The sequence below is a fragment of the Notolepis coatsorum genome (genome assembly GCF_963971535.1).
Source record: "Notolepis coatsorum genome assembly, chromosome: 11".
Classification (NCBI taxonomy): Eukaryota; Metazoa; Chordata; class Actinopteri; order Aulopiformes; family Paralepididae; genus Notolepis; species Notolepis coatsorum.
The window spans coordinates 124,712,313-124,740,260 of record NC_140175.1 but is presented as its reverse complement, the minus strand read 5'-3'; the positions used below and the strand labels follow the sequence as shown (position 1 = coordinate 124,740,260).

General features: G+C 44.9%; 1 protein-coding gene across 1 annotated transcript in view; it reads right to left on the bottom strand.

Moving 5' to 3' along the window:
• LOC311237264 (solute carrier family 12 member 2-like) overlaps window positions 1–27,948 on the bottom strand; it is a gene marked incomplete at its 5' end in the record, with an annotated part of 175,588 nt that overhangs the window by 117,017 nt on the left and 30,623 nt on the right. The window contains 3 exon segments of the mRNA XM_084325070.1: window positions 8,690–9,032; window positions 9,908–10,104; window positions 25,338–25,378. Coding sequence (XP_084181196.1) covers window positions 8,690–9,032; window positions 9,908–10,104; window positions 25,338–25,378 — 581 coding nt within the window.

Sequence of the window (27,948 nt, the reverse complement as noted above, 5' to 3'; positions counted from 1 at the left end):
ATTCCTGATCGACCATTCCAAAAATCAATCCTTTTATTGATCCCACGCGTATACTGTAAAACAGCGTACTGTGCTGAGGGTCCAGCATGAAGCTGATCGGCCCCGGTTACATGCGTGAGAAGTAAAAATGTGGAGTCCGGGTTTTTTTCCCACATGCATTTTCATTGAGTCCAATCCAAAAGGGTGAATTACCATCTGGGAGACGATAGGGGGCGCTTTTTTCACAGCCGAGCGCCTGGGGTGGCTGATTTACCAACGGTAGACTCGGTTGATGAAATATGAATTCAGATCGCTAATAAAAAAATTTAAAGAATCTCGTTATGGGCATTCAACCCGCGGGGGGTAAACCCGAAATATCTCGGGTTGGGCATTCAAAGTGTTAAGAATATATTATTTCACTTATTATTTATAAAAAAAAAAATTATTAAGATTTTATCAAATGACTCCAGGTTATTCAAATGGAGATCAATCAGAAAATTGCCTTTTTTTAACCGAGCCCCAAGCACATGTTTATTTGGGGGGGGGGGGGGGGGGGGGGGGGTTTGATTATTTGGATTGATAAACGCATCACCAGGGGGCGCTTCTGACACACGGCCCGAGAGAAAATATATCAGATTTGACTGAATAAAGAAACACATGGCGAGTCAAAAATAATAATAATAATAATAATAATAATCCTTTTGTTCCATTGTCTCAACAGCCTACTTCCTCGGTCAGCTGATAGGTCAGGGGGGGGGACTCACCCACTACGGTCCACGTCAGCCACGGGAGCCCCCTGCTGCTGGACGCTTCGTTGAGGAATCAACATTGATGTATTTCAGGCTCATGATGACAGAGATAGGGGTGTAACAGTTAAGCTAGGTCACAGCGTTTAGCGTTACATCAGTAAATTGATTAAATATAGGCTAAGCCAAACACCATCTGTTCATCATTGTATAAAAAACATTGTGAGAATGTAGTGTATTTAGTTAGATTGAGTGTAAAGGTGACAGTAAACTGACCGCAGTCCTTTTATTAACGGCCCGACGAGGTCACTTCTTAGTGCCCACATGCTGGACACTAAGACAGCGTTGCACAGCGCCTTAATTTAACCAGTGATGATACGCATGATGAACCAGGTGCTCCGCCACGCCCCCTGCCCTGTGGCCACGCCCCCTGTGACCCACAGCATCGCATGCTGTTCGCTATCCTCAGTCAATCTAATCAAGTTAAGGAAGAACAGGTTGCGCGTCTCGTTTTGGATCCAATAGTCACGTCGCTACGATACGACGAGGGCAACGGAACGAGGAGGAATCATCCGGTATGGTTTGTCCACGAAGTAAAGTCGTACCACAAGAGAGCGGAGCACAGAAAAGTACAAGACTAGTATGGTTTAGTGGAGTTCCTCGTCTGGTTGCTCTGGGAGCAGGAAGAAGCCCTGAGGAGGAGATCCTTTATTAATAACTTAGAGATGAAAGTGGGCTGCGTCACCGTAGTGCATTTAGATCCACGTGGGCCTATTTATAGACCCCCCCCCCCCGGCATGACGGGGCAGCAGACACCCACCTGCAGCAAGGAGCTCGCTGGACAGAAAGGGATCCGTCATTATTGTAATTCCTCTGGCAGTGTGTCAGGACCAGCAGCAGCCAATCAGGGGGGGGGGTCGGAAATATTGTTCTGTTGTCATGTCCCCTCCACTCCCCCTACTCTTCCATCTGGGGGGGGGTATTGACAGGGAGGTTGTGATTATGGGGCTGACCTTTTTTTTACTTTTTTTTTTTTTTTATGTTGTGGGACTTGTACAGCACTTTGTTCAACTTTGTCAGTGCTGTAAAGTTTAAACCTTTTTAAATCTTAGACAAACAAAACACTTTGCTTTCATGAAATATTGTAAGCCGTCATTTGAGGCTTTATAAAAGCAGCACAATGAACACAAATCTGTCAGTGCCGAGTCCGACCTCATCTTAAATAACAAAGAGCATTGCTTGTTGTAGTTAACAAATAGAGGCAGAGTTGATTTTTTTAAATATAAATAATTGTTTAGTTTTTTTTTACATAAATCAAAAAAAAATCATATTCAAATCCCATGCCCATCGAACGAAGCTTCGAAGCTTCGAAGTATTTAAGACAGCCCTAGATTATATACAACCATATATAATTTGTGCACAAAACAATCCACACTATTGATAACTGCTGCTGTGGCTCCAGATGCTGCTAAATAAGCTCAAATGTTTTAACTAGGGATGTTCCGATCCGATCTAGCCTGTGACGAGATGGGAGCTCAGACAACAGAGATTGAGCTTTGAGCGAGGGAAAGCCCCAGGATCAGGGCTAACCCCAACCCTGGCCCTTGTGCAATTCCCTGCCCTGCTCTATTTTCTTAGCCCCAGATGTACGGAGGCTCACAGGCATGCCATCGGCTGGGTTCCTCATTCCATAGCACAGCATGTATGCGACACATGCTACTGTAACTTGAGCCACTCGAGCTTCCAAAGATGACTGGTCTAATTGCTCCCAAGCCTCTTTAGGCCCCGGGTACGATCTTAACAGCACTTTACATTTCAACCAGGGGCCTCCTTCTACAACTAGGAAAACAAACAAAGAGAGAGGTGGTGTTCCACATTTTGTCTCAATCTTCAGTGTAGTTGATCCTATGCTATTTTGTAATAGTTATTGTAATGCTTTGGAATTTCTAAATATTCCTAGTCTGTGTACCAAGTAAGCTTTACACAAGTTGAAAACTAGAATATTTTTCTAAGCCATCTTTAGGTTGCGTTGTTTTGTCTCATTTACATTTCTTTTAAATAAAATATACCCTAATGACAAGAATGAGTGCTCAATGAAGAAACCCAATCCCATTACCCAACACCCAAACAAACCATGGGGGCAGTTCAACTTTTAATAAGGGCTATAATCATGCTCCAAAGGCTAAGGGTTGTCAAGGCCCACTCAACAGTCAGATACTGAATTGTTCCAACAAGAAAAATGTTAGTTGCACGACTGACTATGCCCAACAACCCAATATTACAACTCTAACCTATGTTTATTATAATAATCTAATAGAGGACATTCATAATCTCTCCTCTGGCGATTCCCATTTCCCACCCCTACCGTGTCTCTATCACCAAGTGGCTACCGCTTGGTTTATACTTGGGATTACAGATTTGGCTTTTCAACAACTGCAGGACTACAGAAGTATACTTTTATATAAAATGATTCTTTCTGTATAGACGTATATATAGAATAGACATATAGAATAGGCATATCACCATGTTACACATCGGTATCGGTCTGATATCAAGATAGGGCAGATTAAAAAAAAATTAAATAAAGTTTCAAAATATCAGTAATTTCTGAAAATAAATTACAAAAGTAAAAAAAAAAAAAAAAAAAAAAAAAAAATGCGTTTTGGAAAATAGCTCTTTATTTGATTATCATAAAAAAGTGTTTTCTATACAGAGATATCAACATCGGTAAATATCGGTATCGGCCAGAACAGCAATATTAATATCGGTTATCGGTATCGGCCACAATTTTCACATCGGTGCATCACTAGTCATGTTCAATAGAAAGTTGCAGAAGAACATTTAGGGAATTCACATTATAGACACTACCACTGAATTCACATTATAGACACTACCACTGAATTCACATTATAGACACTACCACTGAATTCACATTATAGACACTACCACTGAATTCACATTATAGACACTACCACTGAATTCACATTATAGACACTACCACTGAATTCACATTATAGACACTACCACTGAATTCACATTATAGACACTACCACTGAATTCACATTATAGACACTACCACTGAATTCACATTATAGACACTACCACTGAATTCACATTATAGACACTACCACTGAATTCACATTATAGACACGACCACTGAATTCACATTATAGACACTACCACCGACAGTCCCTGTAACAAATTGGCCACAATTTGGAAACATTAACCAAACAGTCAACAAACACTATATACCGGATCCTCGCCTCGTCTCTTTCTCAAGGATATATTGTTCAGGGGAACAAGCCAGCGTGCCATCTGCTCTGTGGGGGGGGGGGGGGGGGGGGTAGGGCCAGGCGGGGGGTCAAGTCTGTAGGTAATATAGAGCCCGGTGAGGGGAGGTGAGGTGGACGGGTCTCTCATAGTTTCATAAAGAGTCTCATAAAGAGTCTCATAAAGAGTCTCATAAAGAGTTTCATAAAGAGTTTCATAAAGAGTCTCATAAAGAGTCTCATAAAGAGTTTCATAAAGAGTCTCATAAAGAGTCTCATAAAGAGTTTCATAAAGAGTTTCATAAAGAGTCTCATAAAGAGTTTCATAAAGAGTCTCATAAAGAGTTTCATAAAGAGTCTCATAAAGAGTCTCATGAAGAGTCTCATGAAGAGTCTCATGAAGAGTCTCATAAAGAGTCTCATAAAGAGTCTCATGAAGAGTCTCATAAAGAGTCGCATAAAGAGTCTCATAAAGAGTCTCATAAAGAGTCTCATAAAGAGTCTCATGAAGAGTCTCATGAAGAGGTCTGTGAGAAGAAGCTACAAACACATCTGCGTTTCCCTTCGTCTTTAACGGAGCTCAGTGTCACAGAATATCCAAATCAGTTCTGCACATCCCACCGTTCCAACTCCCCATCGCACTAATTGTCCCGGGAAGATTAATGTCATCATCGCAGGAAGGATAAGGCCCCGCGGATCATGTGATGAGCCAGAGATTAGTGCTCCAAGCAGCCGAGATCTCCACTGGGAGAGTGGGCTGAACGAGCCTCGTTAAGGGTCGCTCTGCAGAACTCTCTTCTTAGCCTCGTTAAGGGTCGCTCTGCAGAACTCTCTTCTTAGCCTCGTTAAGGGTCGCTCTGCAGAACTCTCTTCTTAGCCTCGTTAAGGGTCGCTCTGCAGAACTCTCTTCTTAGCCTCGTTAAGGGTCGCTCTGCAGAACTCTCTTCTTAGCCTCGTTAAGGGTCGCTCTGCAGAACTCTCTTATTAGCCTCGTTAAGAGTCGCTCTGCAGAACTCTCTTCTTAGCCTCGTTAAGAGTCGCTCTGCCTCGTTAAGAGTCGCTCTGCCTCGTTAAGAGTCGCTCTGCAGAACTCTCTTCTTAGCCTCGTTAAGAGTCGCTCTGCAGAACTCTCTTCTTAGCCTCGTTAAGAGTCGCTCTGCAGAACTCTCTTCTTAGCCTTGTTAAGAGTTGCTCTGCCTCGTTAAGAGTCGCTCTGCAGAACTCTCTTCTTAGCCTCGTTAAGAGTCGCTCTGCCTCGTTAAGAGTCGATCTGCCTCGTTAAGAGTCGCTCTGCAGAACTCTCTTCTTAGCCTCGTTAAGAGTCGCTCTGCAGAACTCTCTTCTTAGCCTCATTAAGAGTCGCTCTGCAGAACTCTCTTCTTAGCCTCGTTAAGAGTCGCTCTGCAGAACTCTCTTCTTAGCCTCGTTAAGAGTCGCTCTGCAGAACTCTCTTCTTAGCCTCGTTAAGAGTCGCTCTGCAGAACTCTCTTCTTAGCCTCGTTAAGAGTCGCTCTGCAGAACTCTCTTCTTAGCCTCATTAAGAGTCGCTCTGCCTCGTTAAGAGTCACATTCAGAGTAATGTTGTTTACACTGCCAATTTTTTACCTTTCTACTGTACTATAATTTTATTAACTGTATTTATCTACTATTACCCTGCCCATAACTGTACCTCCGCCATGCTGCTATGATGCCTGAATTTCCCCAAGGGGATCAATAAAGGAATATGTTATCTTAATAACAATATTAGAGTAGTGCTGGGCTCAGGTCCATACAGTGCTGCAGAGAGGAGCCACATGCCTGCGGTCCTCAGCTGCTCCGCCTCGCAGTAGCATCAATAAAGGAGGACGGAAAAAGAAAGCAATAAAGATTGTATAAACACATCAGCATAAGCAACAATAAAATAGCACTAATTTACTATATTATCACCACAGTGTATTATGTAATAATTACAGTGTGAGTGTAGTTGGTGGCAGTAGACTAGCTGTAGCTGGAACCGTTTTAATACATGGACTGCTGCCAATAATTGCAGAATTAACGGCTGGAGAACTTGAGATGTTAGAACTGTTAGAACTGTTTGACTCTTAATTACTAAACACTAGGGGTGGGAATCGCCAGAGACCTCACGATACGGTACTATCGCGATACTTGCGTCACGATACGATCGCGATACTAAATATATCGCTATACGCTGAGTATTGCAGGTTTTTTTTTTTTTTTTTTTAATTTAATTTATTACCTTTTTTCAACTGCAAAGTAAAACTTTGTCAACATGTTTTATCTAATAAAATAAAGTTCAGTCTGTTCATCTCACTTCAATAATTTTTATTGCAGAACATGGTATTTTCTCAAGCAGACTTTCTATGTAAACACTGTAATCTGTGTTGCATGTACCTGACAAACTGAACTGTTTGTATTACAGTCATATTCCAACTTAACTGAATGCACTAGGGCTGTACCGAATGCTTCGATTATAATGTTGACATTCGAATTCTAAATCAACATTAGAATTTAAAAATGTGTATTAAAAAAAAAAAAAAAAATTTTATCTTTTTTTTGTGTATTCAATCTGTTTAAACCAATGGGGGTTTTCTTCACAGTTGCAGTTAAAGATTAGGCTACACTAATATTATACTATAAGACGTCACCATCACTTTCATACCAGAGATGTTCCGATACCATTTTTTCCTTCCCGATCCGATACCTAAGCTTTGGATATCGGCCGATACCGATACTGATCCGATACCAGTGCATACATAAAAAAATATATAAATTATTTAAAAAAAAAAAATTTACAGCTACTGTTTTATATATACTGTTTTTTAGTAATAACTATAAAGTAATGGTATTTATTCAACAACAGGTGATTGTATAGATTATTATTAGTATCATTAATTGACAACTATCTCAATGAGTTCACCCATGGAATGGTTGTTGGGACATTGATTCCGCACGGACGTTACATGTTGTTGCACTCCAGAAGGCTCCGGTACCTTCAGTTAGTAGAGGCTCTGTTGTGATTTTTGCACAATAAATATTCAACATTCTCTTTTGAGCTCCGCCTCAGACTCTTATCATTTGGCACTAAAAGCTAAACATTGTCACCGATATGGCTGTCCGCAACATGTCATTAATTGTGTGCGAGAGGTCGATCAGTGACCACGTTAGCGTGAGCTAGGTTAGCATGAGCTAACGTTAGATGGAAACAAGACAATATAACGTTACTGGTGAAAAAGTGATTTACCTTGGAATACTCCTTTGCCAACTTGCTGTACGTTGCTTGCAGGTCTGCAGCCATTATTGCTGGATTATGAATAGCCCCAACTTTAGCCAAGGTAACGTTAAAGCTAAAACTAGCTTTTCGGTTAGCTCTTCAGCTAATGCTAATAACACCAGCAAGCAAACCCCTCAGAGCTCCCCGTCACACCCCTCTCTCGGGACGATGGCATTTAAGAAAGTATCTGCTGTTAAAATGACAAACGGCATTGACACTTTAATTCACGGTCGATTAAAAACACGTTTGTTTTATAATGCTCACTCAGCAGACCGCACGCACGCATTGTTGATAAATTACGTCATATGGTATCGGAGCGCAGAATTAGAGAGTACTCGCCGATACAGATACCAGCATTTTAGGCAGTATCGGAGGCATTTCCGATACTGCTATCGGTATCGGAACAACTTTAATACCAACCGTGCCCTTATTGGATTATTTATGTTGACGAAACTGATGAGTTATATTCATTAAAGAAAGTTGATTTAATAAAAGAAAAATACTAATTTAATCAGATTAATCACTTTATTCAAATTGAGGATTCAGTAAAGAAATTCAAAAAAAAAAGATTATATATATTTTTTTTTGCATTTTTTTTTTATAGACATTCGAAGCTTCGTTCGAATACTTCAATCGAAGCTTCGAATGTTAAAAAATTACATTCGGTACAGCCGTAGAATGCACATGTGTGTGTGTGGACTACTGTACTATTGCAGGTATTGAAATGAACAATGCAACTTCCTTACACATTTTTTTTTAAAGAAAATTATGAATAATTAAATATAGATACTTGGCGTCCCTGTATTGATACAGTATCGCCACGCAAAGTATCGCGATACTACTACGTATTGATTTCTTCCCCCACCCCTGCTAAACACTGCACGGACTCTGGCGCAGTGTGCTACTCCTACTACTACTATGTATACTATTATCAATAGAATATTCTGCCATTATATTATTATTATGTTCCATTTTATTATTTATATATTATAATTGTATAATATAAATGCCGATATGACGCCGGAATTTCCCCAAGGGCAGGGCTTGCTGCAGGGAGCTAGCTGGCGGTTTCCAAGCCTGAATATAAACGTAGTGTTTATTTGTTTTCTTGATTACACGTACTGTGTCAATTCCCAGATAATCCACAGGGGTCAAATGGCTCGTTGTTAGCGTGCGGTCATCAGCACGTACGGTAGAGATGTGATGCCTGGAGTGTCTTTTCTTTGCCGCATGACGTCAGAGGAGTTTGATAGTATTTACTGAGGATTGCCAGATAATGTTGATATTTTAAACGTAAAAATAAATTATAATACATAATAAATGTATACATGATCATGCAACATTAAATAAATGGTTGTAGGAACGGTTTGGCAGAGGAAGGGGTTCTAGATTGTGTGTTGTGAAGTTTTAGACTTCAGAGAGACGTGTCCAGGCTCTGTGTCCAGGCTCTGTGTCCAGGCTCTCAGACGGGCCAGACTTCAGAGAGACGTGTCCAGGCTCTGTGTCCAGGCTCTCAGACGGGCCAGACTTCAGAGAGACGTGTCCAGGCTCTGTGTCCAGGCTCTCAGACGGGCCAGACTTCAGAGAGACGTGTCCAGGCTCTGTGTCCAGGCTCTCAGACGGGCCAGACTTCAGAGAGACGTGTCCAGGCTCTGTGTCCAGGCTCTCAGACGGGCCAGACTTCAGAGAGACGTGTCCAGGCTCTGTGTCCAGGCTCTCAGACGGGCCAGACTTCAGAGAGACGTGTCCAGGCTCTGTGTCCAGGCTCTGTGTCCAGGCTCTCAGACGGGCCAGACTTCAGAGAGACGTGTCCAGGCTCTGTGTCCAGGCTCTCAGACGGGCCAGACTTCAGAGAGACGTGTCCAGGCTCTGTGTCCCGAGCAGACGGGCCAGACGCCGCGTCTTACAATAAACCTCCGTTGGGCTGCTTTACATTTTTATTTTATTATAATCGCACATTTTATCGCAATATCCCTCAGAAAAATCACAATTAGATATTTACCCAAAATGGTGCAGCCCTAGCGTAGAGCAGGGTTTAAGCCCTGGTGGTCAAGAGAGAGGGGGGATGAGGAGGAGGAGCTGGAGGACTGATCACACAGTATACACCCCACGCACACACACTGGGTTGAAGTTATTCAATCAGAATGAGTGTCCAAATCTCTGTCGGTTTTATACAGTTTTTAAATAGGCCTTTAAGTACGCTACGGACAAGTGAGTTTCGCTTTCGGACAAGTTAAATATGTGGCTCAAAAAGTGAATGTCAAGCCCTGCCCAAGGGGATCAATAAGAGACATGGCGGAGGCTATATAGAGCAGACCATCCAAACAGGTTGGATTCAGAACATCACTGCACATTAGGTGCGAGACCGAGCACACTTTGCGTGAACTTGATCACGTGCCTAAGCCGCACCGAATTCCACAGAAGAGCATTTGTTGGATATGGCCGCGAGAGCCATCGCTTCCGAACGCACGGCTCGGAGAGCGGAGCGGGGCGGCAGAGAGCGGGTCGGGGAGCATCATCTACGTGGGTGAAGCGGCACAAAGGGCGACTCTCGGCAACAAAGCCAAAGCCATCGAGGAAACTGTACCACGCCAAGAAGGACGTCGCTCCCAGAAACTGATGACCACGATCTGATGTCACACCGTGGAGAGGACGCCCTTGGGGACGGGGGAAAGGTCGGCCTTGGGGACGGGGGAAAGATCGGCCTTGGGGACGGGGGAAAGGTCGGCCTTGGGGACGGGGGAAAGGTCGGCCTTGGGGACGGGGGAAAGATCGGCCTTGGGGACGGGGGAAAGGTCGGCCTTGGGGACGGGGGAAAGGTCGGCCTTGGGGACTAAAGCTGAAGAGACGTTGTGATAAACAGTTAAGGTACATAATGATACGAGGAGCAGAAACAAGCCCACAAACAATATCCAGCATCACTCTCCGCTTTTACATTTGAAAAGAGCAAAGAAAAAACACTCCAGGCATCACATCTCTACCGTACGTGCTGATGACCGCACGCTAACAATGAGCCATTTGACCCCTGTGGATTATCTGGGAATTGACACAGTACGTGTAATCAAGAAAACAAATAAACACTACATTTATATTCAGGCTTGGAAACCGCCAGCTAGCTCCCTGCAGCACATCTAGACCAGCGAGGCCCGAATCATGGAATAAAAACTCAAACACATCCCTGGAGGCACCCAACGTGGCTTTTCCAAGAAAAACACCACGGGTTACATTGCAATACGTCAGCCTTAGAAGAGAACTAAAGTCCAGTGCCATCTTGAAACGGGAAATGAGGTCTTTCCCTCCATAGCCATATCTCTCCAGTGGCCTGCAAAGATGCAGACCAAGTCCCGTTAAGAGGCCAGCTCATAACGCTTCACCTTCAGCCAAGGGCTGGACTGGCCGTCTCACGGCCACGCTCATAATGAGACCTTTGTCTGCGGAGAGAGCAATTAGCAGTGGGCCCCATGCACCACTCCTCACTGTTGACAAGTCGTGCACTGCAGACTCAGGAGTGATGGGTGACCAGGAAGAGAAGCTTAGAGGTCACCCTAAAGAGATGCCCGCCCGCCCGCCCGCCCCCCCCTCCTGCCTCTTCAAGCTGAATTACAGGCGCATGACATTTACATTTGACTTATTCAAAGTGACTTACAGGTTCTGTACGACAGGTCAGCAGGAAGGGTACAACTCCATCAGCTGAGTAACAATGTTGAAACTTGAGTGCTGCCGTGATGAGTGCAGAGTAGTAGAGACATGTTAGTATAGTAGGTATTAATATAGACAGAGTAGTAGAGACATGTTAGTATAGTAGGTATTAATATAGACAGAGTAGTAGAGACATGTTAGTATAGTAGGTAGTAATATAGACAGAGTAGTAGAGACATGTTAGTATAGTATGTATTAATATAGACAGAGTAGTAGAGACATGTTAGTATAGTAGGTATTAATATAGACAGAGTAGTAGAGACATGTTAGTATAGTATGTATTAATATAGACAGAGTAGTAGAGACATGTTAGTATAGTAGGTATTAATATAGACAGAGTAGTAGAGACATGTTAGTATAGTAGGTATTAATATAGACAGAGTAGTAGAGACATGTTAGTATAGTATGTATTAATATAGACAGAGTAGTAGAGACATGTTAGTATAGTAGGTATTAATATAGACAGAGTAGTAGAGACATGTTAGTATAGTAGGTATTAATATAGACAGAGTAGTAGAGACATGTTAGTATAGTAGGTATTAATATAGACAGAGTAGTAGAGACATGTTAGTATAGTAGGTAGTAATATAGACAAGAGTAGTAGAGACATGTTAGTATAGTAGGTATTAATATAGACAAGGAAGATTAGTGGAAGAGTGCATGATAGAAGACAGTAAGAAGGTTATTGAGTCTTTAGTCTAGGGCAAAAGATCATGGTCATGTTTCGGCTGTCCTAACTGCGGTGGGAAGTTCGTTCCACCATTGTGGAGCGAGGACAGAGAATAGGCGGCTTCTAGGAAGGCCCAGCTGATTGTGGCAACGGGCCAAATGTCATCATCATCACCATTGCTCCCATGTTGCGACAGCGGCATGGATGTGAGAAACGGGCATACTTTAACATGTTTATTTACAATCTCCCACGGACACACACAGCTGTGGCTGCTGCAGTCATCATGTGGCTGGAAGCAGAATTAGTAGGGATGCACCGAATGGGAGATTCTTGGCCGAAACCGACCGAAAATAGGAAACAGTTGGCCGAAAACCGAATGCCGAAAGGCCGAAAATGATTAATAGAAATATATATTGTATTTTTTTTTCAGCTACCTGATTATGACAAAAGACATGATTATAGCAAAACTTAACCTAAATAATATTAATAATCACTATTATGGGTCCATAAAACATTTATTCAGCACTTTTGAATGCATACATTAATTCCAGACTGACTGCTGAAAGATTGTACAATTTAAAAATGTTCTCTTTGCATACAACAAACTGTGCATTAAAGTCAAGTGCATTTTCTTTTCTCTGTAGGATAACTACAACAAAGTGCATTCAGAACAAAGCCAAGGTGCTTTAAAGCTGCATAAAGATCTGCACACATGAGAGGGAGAATAGCTTATAGCAGACTTAATGATGTTACTGTAGTGGCTAGTGCCAGGACAACAGCCTGCTCCTGAACATTGGTAAAACCAAGGAGCTGATCGTGGATTATAGGAGAGGACAGCAGGAGACGCACACACCACTGATGATTAACGGGGCTACCGTGGACAGGGTGAGCAGCTTTAAGTACCTGGGGGTCCACATCTCGGAGGACCTGACATGGTCAACACACATAGACACAGTAGTAAAGAAGGCGAAACAGCGCCTCTACCACCTGAGACAGTTAAGGAAGTTCAGAGTATCGGGGAAGATACTCCAGTCCTTCTACTCAGGAGCTGTAGAGAGCATCCTGACCGGAAACATCACTGCCTGGTATGGAAACAGCACGGCACAGGACAAGAAGGCCCTACAGAGAGTGGTGCGCTCAGCCGAGCGTACCACGGGTATTACACTACCCCCCCTGCAGGTTCTATACAACAAGAGGTGCAAATCCAGAGCCTGCAGGATAATGAAAGACCCTCACCACCCCAATAACAGCCTGTTCCAGCTGCTGAGGTCAGGCAGACGCCTGTGAACCCCAGCTACTAGGACAGAGCGGCTTAGGCTCAGCTTCTTCCCCCAGGCCATCAGAGTATTGAACACTGAACATTGAGTGCTCAGAACAATGAACTATCCACACACAAGCACACATGAACACACACACGACACGCACACTGTGCACGCTCACACACGAGCAGCCACTTAACACTTTAACATGAGCGGGCACACACTCATGTCGCACACACGCACACTTATGGCCAAAGGAAAGGACACTTTAAATTAGAATAACAGGAACAGTGTATTGCACTACCAAAGCTAACTAGCATGTCCCATATGCTCTGTAAATAACTATATACAGATACCGAGATGTCACTCCATGTTACCTGTTACCTGTTTACTGCACAATGTTGTTTTTTCATTTTGATTCTATTATATGTACCACTGTATTGCACATCGTTGCGGGCAAGACCACCCGCATTTCATTGTATACCTGTCAGGGGTGGGACGATACATCGATCCAGATCGATATATCGATCTATTATCAATAATCAAATAGGATCGATGCAACGTAAAAAGATCGATTCATATTGCGATACTCTTATTTTGAAAATCCCCTCGTGAGCATATCCGCCCCCGGCCGGAACAACGACATTAGCTCAGCGCAGCTCGGCATGTGTAGACGTTAGACAGTAATGCTTCAGAGTCCGCCTATTTTGCCCGAAATAAGTGCCTGTTGTTTTTTTCCCCACAAGGGGTCAAATGCATCTAACATGCTTTCCATCCTCGCCATTCCTTTATGCCCATGTCGCGTTAAATACCGAAATTAACGTTGCGTTAGCGTGAGCTAACTAAGCTAAGCAGCTAACCGTGAGAGGAGAGGAGAGAGGAGAGGGGACTTGGGAGGGGTGGGGGCAGTCTACCTTTCTGTGGGGGACTGGGGGAGGGGCATTCTGTGTGTGTGTGTGTGTGTGTGTGTTACTGAGGATGGACAGATAATGTTGATATTTAAACATGAATACATAATAAATGTATTCATGATCATCACGCAACATAAAACAATTGTAGTTAGTTTGGGAGAGGAAGGGGTTTTAGCTTGCGTGTTGTGAGTTCCAAAACATTTTACTTCAAGTTTAAAGCTCAATATATAAAAAGTTAACAGGAGGTCTATTTGTATTAAAAACAATATATTGTTTTTCATTTAAATGTCTGGAAGAGCTCAAAAATAAAAACAATTGATATTTCCGTAGCCTTCTTTTAGTTGATCTAAATGTGACTGTGTTAAATGGGCACATAATATCGCCTCATATCGATCGCAGGCACCTGAATCGAATCGTATCGTATCGTGGCAGACTGTGATATCGGCAAATATCGTATCGTTGTCCAAAGAATCTATATCGTATCGTATCGTGATGAAACTGGTGATTCCCACCCCTAATACCTGTATGCCGTGACAATTAAAACTCTTGACTTGACTTGACTTGAGTAAGCATTTTATATAAAAGTACTCTGTATTTTTGTATGACAACTAATAAAGAAACTTGAACTACTGTCATAATTCACGGCGTTCTAGCCTACATGGAAGGACTGTTGTATTTACTACATCTCCCGTGACTATTAGCGGGGATGACGTCGCTTTAAGAGAGACGAGTGAATAGAGGACCGGAAGCCTTGTTAGCTAGCTTAACGCTAACGTTAATCAAAAAGGTTTTTAACCGCGACGGGCATATAGTAATGATGGGGATATAAAGCATGTTAAAGACGCATTTATTGGACGCGTTGCGCGCAGAGTTTACATAGAACTCCCGAGTCCCAAGAGGAGTTATCACAGGCTGCAGAACGCAGGACTGAAGAGCATGTAATGTTGACTGAAGCCGCGATTTGATGACGTCATCACAACAACACGTTAGGTAGGTTACGAACGTCCCTGTTCTTTGACATTCTGTGATATATTTTCGGTGCTAAAACCCTTTCGGCAAGCCTTTTTGACCATTTTCGGCCGATAATTATCGGCGGCCGAATATTCGGTGCATCCCTAAGAATTATTAACAATAACCCACGACGGCCCATAAACGGTCACACAAAACGTATGAATGGATCCCGGCTGTATCCGACACTTCAATGCTTTCGTCAACAGAAAGAAACCACACGCAGCGCCGCACAGCTATATATCAGGACCGGTTACAATCTAGCAGCATCTCTGAGGAGCGCCTCCTTGAGGAGACCTAAGGTCACGGCATCCTCTGTGTTTTTAAAAGGCTCCATCCATCGAGCTGCCGTGTCAGAAGACCCCACCAGGGGGAGGGCGGAGGACCAGGAGGAGGACCAGGAGGAGGACCAGGAGGAGGACCAGGAGGAGGACCAGGAGGAGGACCAGGAGGAGGACCAGGAGGAGGACCAGGAGGAGGACCAGGAGGAGGACCAGGAGGAGGACCAGGAGGAGGACCAGGGGGAGGACCAGGAGGAGGACCAGGAGGAGGACCAGGGGGAGGGCGGAGGACCAGGAGGAGGACCAGGAGGAGGACCAGGGGGAGGACCAGGAGGAGGACCAGGAGGAGGACCAGGAGGAGGACCAGGGCGGAGGACCAGGAGGAGGACGAGGGGGAGGGCGGGGGACCAGGGCGGGGGACCAGGGCGGAGGACCAGGAGGAGGACCAGGGCGGAGGACCAGGGCGGAGGACCAGGAGGAGGACCAGGAGGAGGACCAGGGCGGGGGACCAGGAGGAGGACCAGGAGGAGGACCAGGAGGAGGACCAGGAGGAGGACCAGGAGGAGGACCAGGAGGAGGACCAGGAGGAGGACCAGGAGGACAGACCACCAGGAGGACAGACCACCAGGAGGACAGACAGACCACCAGGAGGACAGACAGACCACCAGGAGGACAGACCACCAGGAGGACAGACAGACCACCAGGAGGACAGACAGACCACCAGGAGGACAGACCACCAGGAGGACAGACAGACCACCAGGAGGACAGACAGACCACCAGGAGGACAGACAGACCACCAGGAGGACAGACAGACCACCAGGAGGACAGACAGACCACCAGGAGGACAGACAGACCACCAGGAGGACAGACCACCAGGAGGACAGACCACCAGGAGGACAGACCACCAGGAGGACAGACAGACCACCAGGAGGACAGACCACCAGGAGGACAGACCACCAGGAGGACAGACAGACCACCAGGAGGACAGACAGACCAGGAGGACTGGCTGCCCCCCTGCCCCCCCCCCCCCCCCCGCTGGTCCCAGTGACACAGAGAGCAGAGGCCCAGTGTCTCTGAACAAAGGCGCGGCCCGCGGCCACTCGCCAAACACCATTTAAACATTTAAACATACCAAAACTAAAGTGGCCACATTTACTGAACCACACAGACAGAGCGAGCGACAGGAACACAGAGCTGCTGTACAGGTGCTGCTGCTGCGTGAAGCCGGGCCACAGAGGACAGAGGAGACAAAGGAGACCGTGTTTACTAGCCGTCCAGCCGCCCAGCCAGACACTCCGGCCAGCCGGGACGTAAGATCATTGTTGCTGCCGCGGTCACGTGCTGTTGGTGTGTGGGGGCCTATGGACCGGGGGGGGGGGGGGGGGGCGCACACACACAGTGGGGGGGCAAGGGGAGGCGGGCACACACACACAGTGGGGGGGCAAGGGGAGGCGGGCACACACACACAGTGGGGGGGCAAGGGGAGGCGGGCACACACACACACAGTGGGGGGGCAAGGGGAGGCGGGCACACACACACACAGTGGGGGGGCAAGGGGAGGCGGGCACACACACACACAGTGGGGGGGGCAAGGGGAGGCACGCACACAGGGACCGAAACTAAAGCCCGCCGCCCGCCAGGGGCGGTCTGTTTTTACCTTTGGCGCATGACACTTAGAGGGCTGCCCGCCGTGTGGCGTGTAGACGTGTAGTTCATAAGCAGGCCCCTAAAAATATTTGTATGCGAACGGTAAAAATCAATTACGCGCACGCTGTGCGAATACAGATTATAGCCTCTCTTGTCTTTTTTTTCCTCCGCTGCGAGATCGTTAAAAAACTACAAGTCCCACATTGCACTCAAGCCAACGGTCCAATCACAGTAGAGTGAAGTGACTGGTTTCATGGGAAATAAAGCAAATGACCAATCGGAAGCCCTCATTTTTCTTGTTTACTTCCTGAAACTCCGCGATCAGGGCTCTCGTTTTCCGAGACACCAACTTATTATAGTCTCTCTTACCAATAGCAATATATTTTAGAACACCTAGATTTATCGATAGCAATAGTAATATAACGTTAATGCAACAAAACGAATGCCTTGCTTTGTTAATCATAACGTTGATGCAGTAGCGTATGTCGGTGTGTTGGCTGTAACGGACATGACAATAATAACATAACGTGTACACATTAAAATTGCGATAATCTATTCTAACATTTTCAAATCGATGCAGTTGAATTTCCCACTTAGGATCGATGCATTGTTACACCCCTACACCAAAGTCACTGGCCCACTGTGTATCTGTGTATAATAACTTGGCTAGCGTTATCAACAGCAGAGGTGGGCAATGGGTCCAGCTGCAGCACCGGAGTGCAAGCGATGTGATGTAATTGGCAGACTCGACTGTCAATCAATGGTCTACCTGACAGCAAACTCAAACAATGTTTCTGTACTGGAGGTGTGATTGATTGATTGATTGAAAACTTTATTAACAGATTGCAGAATGGGTACAATACAGTACAGCTCAATACACACAATTGTTAAGGGGATGCAGACCAGAGAAAGACTTTCGTCTTGTTTACATCAGGGTCCCCCATTTTAATTAATCAGGAAAGTGTACAGTAGGAAAGTGTACAGTATTTCAATAGGCAACCCTGAAAGGATTATTTTTCTAGAAGAGCAACACAGCCAAAACAGACAGTGGAGCTGTTTGCAGATAGCAAGCATTTTGACTTATTGCGTGGTGGCGATGTCTCGCAGATAATACAACTACAAGTATGATTATATAATATATATTTTATTTAAAAAAAAATTGTATATATAAAATATATATTGGCAGGTAAGAAATATGCTTGGCGGGTAGACTCTTCCCATCTACCCGCCACTGGCCGGTGAGTCAAAAAGTTAATTTCGCTCCCTGCACGCACACACACAGTGGGGGGGCAAGGGGAGGCGGGCACACACACAGTGGGGGGGCAAGGGGAGGCCTGCGCACACACACACAGTGGGGGGGCAAGGGGAGGCGGGCACACACACAGTGGGGGGGCAAGGGGAGGCGGGCGCACACACACACAGTGGGGGGGCAAGGGGAGGCGGGCACACACACAGTGGGGGGGCAAGGGGAGGCGGGCGCACACAGTGGGGGGGGAGAGTGGTTCGGGAGGCAGAGCAGTCGTCTGGTAATCTGAAGGTTCCCGGTTCAATTCCTGCTCCTCCTTGAGCAAGACACTTAACCCCCAACTGCTCCCGATGAGCAGGGCGGCACGGAGCACGGCCGTCGGTGTGTGAGTGAGTGAGTGAGTGAGCGAGCGAGTGAGCGAGTGAGTGAGTGAGCGAGTGAGTGAGTGAGTGAGTGGGTGAGTGAGTGAGTGTGTGAGTGAGTGAGTCAGTGAGTGAGTGAGTGAGTGAGTGAGTGAGTGAGTGAGTGAGTGAGTGAGTGTGTGAGTGAGTGAGTGGGTGAGTGAGTGAGTGTGTGAGTCAGTGAGTGAGTGAGTGAGTGAGCGAGTGAGTGAGCGAGTGAATTGTGAGGAACAAATTGTAGTTGAGCCGGTCGGTCGGGTGGCGTGCGATAGTCCAGCCGCTACGACTACTGACAGGAAATACGTTTCTGAAGGTCAATCACTTCGTCCCCTGGGGGGTGAGGAGAGGAATTCCATCACTGAGGGATGAAGTGAATATTATGGTTCAGGGTTTTATCTGAGCTCCATCCAGGCTTCATCTCAACGGGCTGAACCCACCCTGCTGCCCTGGGGCTGTGAGCAGAGAGGGGGCTGTGAGCAGAGAGGGGGCTGTGAGCAGAGAGGGGGCTGTGAGCAGAGAGGGGGCTGTGAGCAGAGAGGGGGCTGTGAGCAGAGAGGGGGCTGTGAGCAGAGAGGGGGCTGTGAGCAGAGAGGGGGCTGTGAGCAGAGAGGGGGCTGTGAGCAGAGAGGGGGCTGTGAGCAGAGAGGGGGCTGTGAGCAGAGAGGGGGCTGTGAGCAGAGAGGGGGCTGTGAGCAGAGAGGGGGCTGTGAGCAGAGAGGGGGCTGTGAGCAGAGAGGGGGCTGTGAGCAGAGAGGGGGCTGTGAGCAGAGAGGGGGCTGTGAGCAGAGAGGGGGCTGTGAGCAGAGAGGGGGCTGTGAGCAGAGAGGGGGCTGTGAGCAGAGAGGGGGCTGTGAGCAGAGAGGGAATGAAAGGTTGTCTGTAAGGTGGAGACAAACAGACAGGCCCCCATCTGGGACCCAGCCTGGCTCTGTTATCTGGTCTTTACCAGAGAGAGAGAGAGAGAGAGAGAGAGAGAGAGGAAGAGAGGGGGGGGGTGAGAGAGAGAGAGAGAGGAGAGAGTGAGAGAGAGAGAGAGAGAGAGAGAGAGAGAGAGAGGGTAGGAGAGAGACGGAGAGAGAGCGAGTGAGAGGGGGGTGAGAGAGAGAGCGAGCGAGCAAGAGGGAGGGAGAGTGGGTGAGAGAGAGAGGGCGAGAGAGTGGGTGAGAGAGAGAGAAAGAGAGAGTGGGTGAGAGAGAGCGAGAGAGGGTGGGGAGAGAGAGAGAGGGTGGGAGACAGAGAGAGGGAGAGAGAGAGTGGGTGAGAGAGAGAGAGAGAGAGAGAGAGAGAGAGAGAGAGAGAGAGAGAGAGAGAGTGGGAGACAGAGAGAGGGAGAGAGGGTTTGTTACGTGTTTAGATATGGGGATAAGAGGGAAGCCAGACCCACATGTGTGCCTGCATATGGTGCATGCTACCTTCTCTCTCTCTCTCTCTCTCCCCCTCTCTCTCCCCCTCTCTCTCTCTCTCTCTCCCTCCCTCCCTCCGTTTCGCCGTCTCCAGTCACAGACCAGGCCAGAAGCCTAGGTCTTGCTTCACTTCCTGTACAGTCTTGGGCACAGTCAACAAAGAGAGAACGAGAGGGGGTGTGGAGAGAGAGAGAGAGAGAGAGAGAGAGAACATAAACACAGCCCACGTGGAGCTAGTGCTCAACCTAACCACTCTAACAGAGCCTCCCTTGTTGTAGAGCCCCCCCCCACAACAACCTCCTGCTTTTTAAAGCAACCGAGAAATGGTTCAACACCAGTCACCACGCACACACCCTCACCACGCACACACCCTCACCACGCACACACCCTCACCACGCACACACCCTCACCACGCACACACCCTCACCACGCACACACCCTCACCACGCAACACACCCTCACCACGCACACACCAGCTTGTTGTGCTGCTACACCAGTTAGTACACACACACACACACACACACAGTGCAACAGCTAATACACCACCCTCTCTTTGAGAACTCTGCGGGGGGGGGGGGGGGGGGGTGTTAACACTTTGAGTGCCACGGACGTGTTTTGTCGTTAGTTCATGCCGCCAGTTGAGTGCCACCAATGCTATATAGTGTTTGTTTGTCGTATTTTTATTTATTAGCGATTTGAATTCATATTTCATCAATCGAGCCTCACGCTAGTGTTGCAGTCTCTCTCTGAGCTCAATTGGGAAAATACCGCCCCCTATCGTCTCTCCCTGTGTAACTGCATCCCATTGGTTTAGACTGATGGGGGGGGGGGGGGGGGGGGGTGTCCAGCCTCCTCATGTTACTTCTCCGGCGAGGCATCTGAAGAGACCCAAGTTGATCGCCGGCCCGGAAAACGCGTGGAATACATATTTACAGTACCCAACGTAGGGCTGGGCGATATAACGATAACTATCGCGAAAAGAATATCTGTTTTTTTTTTATTGTTTTTTTTTGTGACCTGCAACAGGGCAGTTTTAAAACCAGAGACAGTGGACAGACTTGTCTTTCTTGCCTGCAACTTAAAGTAATGGCTTTGCTTGTCCAAATGACAATACTGATCAAATTGAGATTTATTTTTCTCGTCCATTTATTTAGTTTGCTTTCTAATTTAAAATACAGTTTGAAACCGTCTGTACACAGTAGGCTATGTGTGCTAGCAGAGCTAGTCTCCAGTCATGAGTCACGGTGCACATGTGCGGTGGTTTGTCCACCAAAAAAGCGCCAAAAGATCGAAAATAAACTAGCAGAGCCAGAACTGTTCAACTCCCCTGGAGCCACAGCCAGCAGAGAAGCCGGTTTACTTTAGCTTTTAAACCAGCTGCAGCCTGAGAACTGGAGTGTGAGGGGATGTAACACTAAAGATGGTGGCAACGACAAAGAATTGCTGCAAAATAAACATACATCAGTTGTTTAAAAAAAAAATGTAATTAAAATAAAAATCTTTTTTTACTTATAACAATTTCGATAATTATCGATATCGAGTGATATGATAACATTATCATATCGTTATCGCGATAGGGCTGACCTTCGAATATTTTTTTGGCAATCGAAGCTTCGGGCCGAGCTTCGATTTTAATTCGAAGCTTTGAATAAAAAAATAAAAAAAATGTATAATTTTTTTTTTTTTTTTTTTTTTTTATCTTATGTTGTGGGACTTGTACAGCACTTGGTAAACTTTGTTGTTTTTAAATGTGCTCTATAAATAAAGTGGATTGGATTAATGAATTAAGTAGCCCCTTTCGTGACTGTGACGCAGCCAACACGTCTGTGTGATTTAATTCAAGGTGGATCGCTGTTGTCGTTTGAACAACTTCAGATTTCATGGGAACTACCAATCCCCCAAATCAAGAATGTTTAGGATGAATGAAGTAAGATTTTGATTATTTGAAATATGGCCTGTGTAGACTAAACTATGTACAGAATTATGTCAGTCTACAAGGTCCGGATTCTACATGGTCCGGCAATGTAGACCTTGTAGACTCCACTACAGACCAATTATCAGTGAATGTTCATGCATTTTTAAGAAGGGCTACTTCCACAAAAAAACAAAGAACTCACCAAAACATCTCAGTAGCACCTTATCTAAATGTTCTATTTCATATATGGAGATTCATATTTATTTATGTATTGCATGCATTTCTACATTTTATTTCCTATTTTGTTTATTCATCCCAGTATCTTTCTTTCTTATGTGTGGAATTCTACAAGGCATTTACATTTAGTCATTTAGCTGACGCTTTTATCCAAAGCGACTTACAAGTTCTGTACGACAGGTCATCAGGAAGGGTACAACTCTATCAGCTGAGTAACAATATTCATCAAAGTGTTGCGTGTTACAGTGTAGGTTAGTTTATTAGGACAAGTGCATGACAGTAAGGTTAGTTAGGGTTAGATTTATTTTAATTTTATTTTTTTAATTTTATTTCAGATAATGGTTGAAGACGTGAGTCTTTAGTCGACGGCGAAAGATTGGACGGGATTCGGCTGTCCTAACTGGGGTGGGTAGTTCATTCCACCATTGTGGGGCAAGGACTGAGAATAGGCGTGTAGGTGGTGTATATGTGTTTGAGGATGATATCCTTCAAACAGGCAATAGTGATGATATAATTTGGGCAGTGCTGAGCTGGGTTACTTTCCTCCAGTGTATTTGTCCCCCGGCCCCACCCAATGGCCCCATGCACACACACACACACACACAGAAGTAAAAAAAAAAAAATTTAAACGAAATAAAAAAAAAATAATGAAAAAGAATTTATATATATATATTCTTTTTTATTAAACCTCGATTTTTTTTTAATGTTCGAAGCTTGTGCCATCGAACGAAGCTTCGAAGCTTCGAAGTATTTAAGACAGCCCTATATCGCGATATCATTTTTTGCCATATCGCCCAGCCCTAACCCAACGCTGAATCAATAAACGCGATCAATATTTGGAATGGCGATCAGGAATTGGAATAATCTTTTTGGATAACATCTGATCTGAGGTAAGCAATTTATTTTACCAGTCTTGGGGTAATCGGATCTGTTTTGACCTATATATCAGCGTGTGCCCCATGTGTGTGTGTGTGCGTGCGTGTGTGTGTGTGTGTGTGTGCTCGCTGATCAGGAAATGAGAATATATTTTTCAGATTGCTTCTATAGCGTGCATAAGTACAAATATACTATCGATAATCTAGCGTTTATTTGAAAACTATTCATAAATAGGCCAAAAAATTACAATGTTTTTTGTGTATTCCAGAATATTCCAGTAAATGGCGTTTATCACGGAATCTATATATTTTCCTGAAAAACTAGGGCTTTTCAAAATGCTATAAAACGGAAATGAACCGATTAAAAAACAATCCGTCTTGACAATGTTGACTGCAAACAAGTCATTGATAAACAACGGGCAGATTAGACACATAGCCATAATTTAAGACAGATTATGCGTTCACAACGCTATCATTGAAGTGGGTGGTGGCATTCAACCATGCTTTACCATGTTAACAAGTGGCACTGATAGTGTTAAGAGTCAAAGAAATAGAAATGTGCTCAAATCAAAAGCCACAAGGAGAACGTGATGTGAACTTGTGGAACGTAATGAGCGAATACAGGAGGAGTGTGGGTCAACGTTAGGGCCGTCACTAACCACTGTTTTGTTGTCGATTAATCAGTTGATTATTTTATCGATTAATCATTAATTTACCAGAAAAATCTATTTCAATTGAATATTTCAAAATGTTTAATGAGTATCCTCATCCTTTTTTAGCTTTATGTTTAAAAAACGACCAGCCAGAGAGATTATTACCGGCCATAAATAGCTTTTTAGTATATTTCCATGAATTATTATATGTATTGTATGTTATCACTCCACGCTATGTTAGTGCTTGTGCCAGCACAGGAGATATGATTCAAATGTATTTTTTATATATAGGCTATATACAAATCAATATCTTCCTTTTGAATCAAATAGGCTCAGGAATCAGGATTGTTAAAGCTAATTAGCCGAATCCATGTGAAAAAGAGTAGCATATAGTAAATGTATGCACACACACTAGGGGTGTAACGGTACACAAAAGAAACACGGTACGGTACGTACCTCGGTTTTGAAGTCAAGGTTCGGTACGGGTTTTCGGTACAGTGGGGGAAAGTTTGGCTTTCCATGTTCCACTCAGGGGTGATGTCGTGTGCAGTAACTTATTGTACTGGTAGGTAGGGGTGGGACGATACATCGATCCAGATCGATACATCGATGTAATTATCAACAATCGAATCGGATCGATGCGATGTAATAAGATCGATTCATATCGATACTCTTATTTTGAAAATCCTGTGGCGAGTCTCATATCCGCCCAAGAACAACAGCAGTAGCTCCGTGTGTGTAGATGTTACAGCATAGCATTCTCCCTTTCTGTGTGTGTGTGTGTGCGCGCGTCTTTGGAAAGACCAGATGAGGTCAGAGGAGTTTGATGTTTAAATGTTATTTAAACATAAACAATATAATACATAATAAATGTAGGCCTATACATGATCATGCAACATCAACAAATTGTTGTAGGAACGGTTTGGGAGAGGGAGGTTGTGAGTTTTGAGTTCCAAAAAATGTAGCTTAAAGTTTAAAGCTCAATATATAAAAACGTGGCACTTTACAGTGAACAGGAGGTCTATTTGTATTAAAAACAATAGATTGATTTTCCTTTAAATGTCTGGAAGAGCTCAAAAATACAAATGTCAAATGATATTTTCATTACCTTTTTTTTGTTGATCTAAATGTTACTGATTGTGTTAAATGGGCATATGATATCATCTCATATCGATCGCAGGCACCTGAATCTAATCGTATCGTATTGTATCGTGAGAGACTTTGTGATATCGGCAAATATCGTATCGTTGTCCAAAGAATCGATATCGTATCATATCATGATGAAACTGGTGATTCCCACCCCTACTGGTAGGGCTGTCAACGAATATTCTATATTGAAATTAATAATCGACTTGTAAATAAAATAAAATAATAATAATAATTAGATTAGAGTGTGAAAAAAACAGCCCCCGGTGGGCGGTGGTTAGTGGTTAACATACCGTTGTATTCGTTCGGTACACTACACAGCCGTTCGGTACGGTACGGTACACACTGAAACGGTTCGGTACGGTACGGATACGTGTACCTTTACACCCCTAACAGACACACACATGGGAGGGAGAATAGCTTATAGGAGACTTAATGATGTTACAATATTTGTGCTAATGAAGTGAAATATGTATTATCATTAACTATCAAGTTCATTTTTATAGTGTACATTTTGGCTACTTTACTGATCATCATCATTGAACGTACAGAGAGGGAGAGAGAGACCCCCCCCCCCCCCCTCCTCACTATTAGAACTCCATGAAACTGATGTATCCTGTGTGCCTGTGAGCTAGCTTAGCTTGGTTAGCAGCTAACGCTAGTTAAAGAGGTTTTTAACCCAGACGGGCATATAGTAATGATCACATTGCAACTCACTCACTAGTCAACGCTGTCTGAGCCCATGTGGTCTGTTGTTTTACACTGAAAAGATAGAAAACAGGCACAAGGCACTGCTCAGAGACTCTCCCACGATTCTAATCTGCAGAAAGGAAGAGACCTTCATTTCAGCAGGCATTTCCTTTGTGAAATCGACTGTTACTAAGCTCACAACTTCTGCTTCAGGCCGTCCGAGGGGCCGGGCCTCGCTCTAGACTAAGACTAGACACAATGACAAACACTGCCTGTCAAACTATTCACTTTGCATCTGCGTTGCATTGCGTCAATCAATCAATCACTGGAAGTTCACCACCTTGTGGCCATTAGGGAACTGCACCTTGTTAAAACATGGCGGATAAGAGAAAACGGCGACAAAAGAGACATTCTTCAAGCAAGGTAACTTTGGCCACTTTTACATTTGTGTCGTTCACATTTCATGATCTAGAAGTGGTCCCTCGTGAAACAGAGTTGGCCCGCGGTCACAGGATCTTTCAACTCTCTAACCCTAACCTCCACTAAGGTTTGAAATGAACTCAATAGGACTGAATAAAGGACGGCCCCAAACCAACACCAGAAACATCTGGTCAGAAACATGGTCAGACCGCTGGAGGCACACGTCACAACTTTGGAAAGACCAGAGGAGGTCAGAGGAGTTTGATCGTATTGACTGAGGATGGCCAGATAAAGTTGATACATTTCAAGCTTCCAGCGCGCTGTATATTAAAAACAAGCATGGCATCACGTGCCATACAGTAGCCCCCCCCCCCCCCCCCCCTGGCCCCACGCAGCCGGCTTCCTGTTAGTCTCCATGGAAACCCCACAGCTGGGAGGGGGGTTCGCCTCGCAGGACAAAGTTACCAGAAATCACAATGTCTATAGGCGAGGTGGGGGGGGGTTAACAATACCCCATTAACAACGTCCCTCTTTAACTAGGGGCCCTCTTTAACTAGGGGCCCTGCCTAGATACCAGAGAGAGAGAGAGAGAGAGAGAGGCCGCCTTGAGGACGTGGTGAGCGGGTGAAAGGGCGTGGTTACCGGGGTAACCGCCGCTCCATGTCCACATTCCTAAGAACGGCGAGAACAGAAAGCACGGCGTGACGAGATGGGAAGCGATGGCATGAGATGAGCACGTAGCCATGTGACAGAGCGGCGTCCATTAGCGCGGCTCGAGGACACAGAGGCATCCGAGGACAAAGAGGGGGGGGGGGGGGGCTCGCACGCACTGTACACTTTGTTTGCCACGGACCAAAACAACAATGGTCCTGCGCTGACTGTAGAGCCATATGAAATCCGCGTTCACGGAATCGCGGACGGAATCGCGGAATTAACCAATAAAAATGGAATCAACTGCAAAACGTGGAATATTGCAGAATTTGGCCTAATCTGGACTGAAATTTCGTTTTTGGGTGGAACGTTTGGTGCACACGCGACCGGGGAGGCGGGGACTCTACAGCGTGTTACACACAACACAGCCGCGGTGCTCAAGCGTCTGGCTGCTTCAGTGTTAACGTCAAGAAGCTAAACAATTCCACAATAAGCCCTCAATTCAGAGCAGAACAGTATCCTAATGACTTTTATGCCTCCGGTGATAAGGTGTTTTGCTAATTCTGTCAACGTTCCGTGGACTGGACCCGCAAAAACACTTGCGACACTATTGTGATTAAATAGCTATAACGTTAGGACGTTTAGCTTCTAGCTAAATCTATTTGTTTAATGCAAACGATTGTCATTATACACTGCCCTTTATAAACTAAATACACTTAAATAGCTATGTAACGTTATAGGACTATCTATGGAAATGATAGCTTCTAGAAGTTCTAGCTAAATCTGGTGCACCCATCCATTTGTACACTGCCGTTTATAATCTAAATAAACTTAAATACGTTACAGTACATAGGACTATAGATGGAAATGATAGCTTCTTGCTAAATCTAGTGCACCCATCCATTTGTTTAATGCAAACAATTGCCATTATACACTGTCATTTATAAACGAAATAAACTAAACTAAAGGTGCCTAAATTATGCATTACTATATTTCATCACAATATAATAGATATAGCTAGGTTACTGACATTGTCATTGTGATAATGTCAGTAGTAGCTAGCTGTATCTATTGTTTACACTTGAAATATGTATTTTTATTTTGTCACAATATTAATTGAAAAATATTGTGTAAAATTGAACTGTATTTCTGAGTTGCAGCACTTAAAAACATTAAATGGACTGTTATATCTTATTCAATTGTGGACATTTATTCATTCCCACTTATTAGACACTATTTCTGATGGTAAAATGAGCATAAAAGGCAAAATACAGAATTCTGAAATATTAAAACGGAAAAAATGGAATTTGGGAAAAAATAAAATGGAATTTGGAAAATAATAAAACGGATTTCATATGGCTCTAGCTGACTGCTGCTTCAGTTCACGGGAGAGCGCAGGAGGACTCTTAACGCTTTCACATAAGATAAGACCTATAATGGTCTCAACTGTGCCGGTTCAGTTCCACTGAAGAGAGGGATCGAACGCCCGGCGGCCACAGAGCAGCACGTCGCCGCTCCAGGTCCTGCTTCTCCAACCAGGTCTCCTAGAGAGCACCGTGACAGAACTGGTG